This window comes from Calliphora vicina, chromosome 1 (genome assembly GCF_958450345.1).
Source record: "Calliphora vicina chromosome 1, idCalVici1.1, whole genome shotgun sequence".
NCBI classification, from domain to species: domain Eukaryota; kingdom Metazoa; phylum Arthropoda; class Insecta; order Diptera; family Calliphoridae; genus Calliphora; species Calliphora vicina.
Window position 1 is genome coordinate 82,563,020 of NC_088780.1, and position 5,568 is coordinate 82,568,587.

Below are 5,568 nucleotides of genomic sequence, written 5' to 3' on the forward strand. Positions count from 1 at the left end.
TATCTACACCATTCAATTACATCACAACAGCAGCTGTATATACAGCTGATAACAAGATGGTTCATACAAATATATTTTCAAGAGATGGTATCCTCATACGAATATGAATGTTGTTTTTCAGATTAAATTTATTAATTTTTTTTATTATTTTTTTTTTATTATTTTTTTTTTTAATTCTAATTTATTTAGTTTGTGGTCAGATTTACATAATTTTTAATTTGTTATTTATTTCCATTATTACGCTACTCCATTGTCTAGCAAAAGTATGAGAGATATAAGAGTTTAACCACTGTCAAATAGTTAATTCTTACTTGTTTTCCTCCTATTTTTTGCAATTCTAGAAATGAAATTACGTTCATGTTTCCCGAAGCAACTTACAGTAGATGAAAAAACAAATTTTTATCAAAAACACTTAAATTTGTTGTGTGATAATCAAAAAAAAATTTCATTGTTTTGGTAATTCACATTAGGGTTCTATTGTTAAAACAAGTTATCGACTTTTCGAATTTTATAACATAACTTTTAGACTCTAAAATTTAGAGTTTAACAAAATTTGGTCTGTTCCAAGGTATATTAATTAATATACCTTAGTCTGATCAATAACAAAAATATATTACGAATTATCACAAATTGTTTATAAATTTTCCAGTTTTTCAATACAAATTCAAAATGTTTGTGTGAAAATTTGTAATAATTCGTAATAGTTTTTTGTTATTGAACAGACCAATTGTTACAAAAAAAAAATAAATAAAAATTTAAAATTAACTATTTATGGAAAACGTAATCAATCGTTTCGATTGTTTGAACCAAGGCGAATCTAATATTCTAATTAGATTCGCCTTAGTTCAAGGCGAATTTATATACCAGGTGATGTCGATTCTACAACAAGTACAACATTTACAAAAACCACTTGCAATTTGTTATTGTTTATGTGGTTTAAGCTGTCAAAGTTTGCCTGTTGGTTTTGTTACTTTTACGTTTGTTGTAGCATTCGCCGCAACAAACACAGGATAATTGACAGCTCAAACATCCAAATAACATTAATCAGCTGTGCTGTCAACACCACCTGGTATATAAATTCTTAAAAACAGCTCAAGGTGCATTTAATAAGGTGCCATCGGCAGCACAGCTGATTATAGAAATAGCTCGCACAAATGTCAAACTGCATATATAAAAAATATTCGCCCGTACGTCCGTATGTCAAACTCTATATATAAAAAATAAGTGAATTCGCCTGTATTTATTTTAATTCGCCACTGCTGTCACCTTGTTAAATACGCCTTGAAACAGCTTATAGTTTTTTTTATTTCCATTCATTGAAAAATATTTTCAATTATGTGAATGTATGTGTTGGAAGCTTTTTTTCAATATTTCTCTTAGTACGGAAAAAACAAAAGTTCTATATTAAAATAAAATCGACTTTAACAAAAAACAACTTTATAATTTTGTTTACGTTATTTTTTAAGTACATATTTAACTTAAATAATAACCATTTCCAATTTCACCATCAGTTACTATAGAAACTGATGGTGAAATGGTCCCAATATGATGAAGTCTCCTGAACAATTATTATTTAAATTTATGTCGATCTGGTAGCATAAATCAAATGTACTGTCAACTGTCAAATTAAATCACAGGGCAACAACTAAAAACGCATTTAAACATCTTCGTTGTTTGTCTGATAGAATTTTGGTTTCACGTGTTTTCTCGGCTAGTGCAGTTTGTATTTTAAATCATAATAATAAAAAGGAATTAAAATGGCTTTGAAACGTCTTAAAAGTAAGTTAAATAGTAATTATGTATATGCATTTTAAATTGATTATGAAATTTAAACATTTTAGCTAAAAAATCTAAACGGATGACGGGAAAACTTAAGCACAAAATTGAGAAAAAAGTACGAGATCACAATAAAAAAATAAAACGTGAAGCAAAAAAGAATCCCAAGAAGGGAAGTAAGAAACAGAAATTGATACAGATTCCAAACATATGCCCTTTCAAAGAGGATATTTTAAAAGAAGTCGAAGAAGTCAAAAAGCGTAAAGAAGAAGATCGCCTAAAGAGGCGAGAAGCTTTTAAATTGGAAAAGGATCAAAATAGATTCAAAACTCTTGAGGCAATGGTTGATGATGCTGATGTGCGTGGAACAGTACACACTATAATGCACGAAAATGACACTGGAAATAATCAGGTACATTGATCGAGAAATATTAAATTGATGGTATAAAATCTTTCGAATTCTATTTCTAATGTCTATTTTTTTTTATTCGTTTTCTTTTATAATTAGAAAGAGTACAAAGAATCGGCATCTAAGGAGCAATCACTAAAGCAATATTTCAAAGAGTTTAAAAAGGTTTTGGAAAACGCCGATGTTGTTTTGGAAGTCGTGGATGCTCGCGATCCTTTAGGAACTCGCTGTACAGAAGTTGAACGCGCTGTTCGTTCGGCCCATGGCAACAAGCGCCTAGTTTTAATATTGAACAAAGCTGATTTGGTCCCTAAAGAAAATTTGAATGCTTGGTTGAAATATTTCAGACGTTTGGGACCAGTAACGGCTTTCAAAGCATCCACTCAAGACCAAAACACAAAATTGGGCAGACGCAAATTTAACCAAATGAACTCTGAAAAAGCCATGCAGGGCTCTATGTGTATCGGAGCCGAGTTGCTGATGTCCATGTTGGGTAATTATTGTCGTAATAAAGGCATTAAAACATCAATACGCGTAGGTGTTGTCGGCATACCAAATGTGGGAAAGAGTTCTATTATCAATTCCCTGACTCGTGGCAAAACTTGCTCTGTTGGATGTACACCCGGTGTTACTAGGTAAGAACAGTTTTATAAGATCTTATTATAAAACAAGTAAGAGTGCTATATTCGGCTGTGCCGAATCTTATATACCCTTCACCAAATTATACCTTAAAATTTTAAATATTTTTAGGTAAACAAAATTTAATTTTTTGGAAAAAAATTTGTTTCGTTATTTTAAATTTTTTTTTTAAATTTTTAAATTTTTTTTTTTTAAATTTTAATTTTTTTTTATTAAATTTAAAAAAATTTTTTTTTTCTTTTAAATTTTTTTTTTGAAAAAAAAAATTCGGGTTAAAATTTTTTTTCAGATTTTGACCCATTGTAGGTTCAACTTACTATACCTTAAAATTTTAAATATTTTTAGGTAAACAAAATTTAATTTTTTGGAAAAAAATTTGTTTCGTTATTTTAATTTTTTTTTTTTAAATTTTTAAATTTTTTTTTTTTAAATTTTAAATTTTTTTTTATTAAATTTAAAAAAATTTTTTTTTTCTTTTAAATTTTTTTTTTGAAAAAAAAAATTCGGGATAAAATTTTTTTTCCGATTTTGACCCATTGTAGGTTCAACTTACTATGGTCTTATATACGTTGCAAATGTCTTTGAAATATCTATCATTAGATATCCATATTGTCTATATTAATTCCTTAGTAATCCAGATATAGGTCAAAAATAGGTCAAAAATCGAGGTTGTCTTGGTTTTTTCCTCATATCTCAGCCATTTGTGGACCGATTTCGCTGATTTTAAATAGCAAAATTCTCGAAAGCATGTCTGACAGAATTATTGAAGATTTGGATCCCGAAGATATCTGGGGTCTTCAGAAAATTGATTTCAACAGACAGACGGTCAGACAGACAGACGGACATGGCTTAATCGACTCCGCTATCTATAAGGATCCAGAATATATATACTTTATAGGGTCGGAAATGAAAAATGTAGAAATTACAAACGGAATGACAAACTTATATATACCCTTCTCACGAAGGTGAGAAGGGTAATTTTTTAGATATATGTGGAGTGTAAATAGAAGTGAAAAAACTATTTTTTTGGTGAATTATGAAGTTTAGAGCAAATCTCAAAATTTTAATATTTCACAGGATAGAATTCTTGTTTGAAATAATAATATGTAGACTAATTACTTTTTTTAAAATTTTTCAGAGCAATGCAAGAAGTAGAATTAGACTCAAAGATAAAACTTATTGATTGCCCTGGTATTGTGTTTACAAGTTCCGGAAATAATGACAATATGCCAGCCGTTTTAAAGAATGCCCAACGTGTAGGCGATGTAAAAGACCCTTTCACAGTTGCTGAAAGCGTTTTGAAGAGAGCCAGCAAAGAATATTTCTGTAAATTATATGATATCACTGAGTATGATACATTTGAGGAATTCTTTGCTAAAAAGGCTGCTAGAATGGGTAATTTAAAACACAAAATTGTTTATAATCTAATATTGATCTAAATTTGTTATTATTTTTTTTTAGGAAAATTCCTAAAGAAAGGAGTTCCCGACGTAGTTGCCGCTGCGCGTAGTGTATTAAATGATTGGAATACAGGAAAAATTAAATATTGCACTCATCCACCAGAAGTTATAGAAAATAATGATGTTCATGTGAGTGCTTCCATTGTTCATGCAGAGGCTCGCGAATTCGATGTTGACAACTTCGAAGCAATGGAAACTGATATTTTAAATAACTTTGATGTTAAAAAAGATGAAGTAATGGAAATTACCTCTACCGGACCCGTTGAGTATAAGGCACCGAATGAAAATGAGGATGGGGACGAAGAAGCAAACACCGTCATTGATGAAAGTGATTTACATAGTAAGGGAAAGAAACGCAAATTGGATGAGGATGGTAATAGAAAACCAAAAACAGATCCCACCATGGAATTGGAAGGTATGCTCTTAAATTATTTAAATATGCCAAATCATTACTGTGGTTCTATTAGGAATATAAAATTAACACATATATTTTTCGTAGGAAATCAAACACTCAACAGAAATATTAAGGAACAGTTGAAGAAAAAGAAGAAACAGAATGCACGTAATGAAAAGAAAGTTTCTAAAATTGCTGATGTTCTGGATAATTTCAGCATAAGTACATCAAATGATGATAAGGATGATAAATACGACTTTGATGAGGACTATGTAATTGAATAATTTGTGCCTACATATAATATGTATTTTAATTTATAGTTAAATAATATGTATAATACGTTATATTGATAGTTGGTATTTAATTTTTTTTACATACAACAAAAATATATCAGTTTTTTTCTTTTATATACATTAGAGTTCGTTTGTGACCAGGTCACGTCATTTGTTTTTCTTGTATCATAATTTTTCTGAAGGGTTTTGCGCAAATAGAAATAATGGCGTCCTTTTTTTGGAAAATTTTCACTCCTTGTGGTGGTTCAACGCACCTAAGACGCGCATTTGAGCACATTTTTCTGTAGAGCAAAAAACGGTTGATTATATTGCAAATCTGATTTCAACAGTCGATTGTGCATCAAAAATTAATACAATTAATGTTTTTTGAATCCTTAAAAATAGTTCCAAAAACCCACAACAGGGGGCGCAAATTTCATAAACAAAATAAAAAAAGTATTTTAGGTTTTTTAAATATACACGATGAAAGGGCATTTTAAGCTTATCAAAATGGTACCAATATTTCCTTTCTATCACAACCCTTTAAAAAGTTATGTGGCTTTAAAAATGTTTTGTTAAGGCAAGCTAATAAAAAAATTTCAACTTTTTTTAACCAAA

General features: G+C 29.5%; 1 protein-coding gene across 1 annotated transcript; it reads left to right on the forward strand.

The window, feature by feature from the left end:
• The first annotated feature begins 1,652 nt into the window (after positions 1 to 1,652).
• Positions 1,653 to 5,087, forward strand: Ns1 (Nucleostemin 1). Its single transcript, XM_065515022.1, has 6 exons — positions 1,653 to 1,779; positions 1,842 to 2,188; positions 2,285 to 2,820; positions 3,963 to 4,219; positions 4,286 to 4,699; positions 4,784 to 5,087. Exons 1-6 carry the CDS (start codon positions 1,758 to 1,760, stop codon positions 4,960 to 4,962), a joined length of 1,755 nt encoding a protein of 584 aa, XP_065371094.1. The 5' UTR covers positions 1,653 to 1,757; the 3' UTR covers positions 4,963 to 5,087.
• The last annotated feature ends 481 nt before the right edge of the window (positions 5,088 to 5,568 follow it).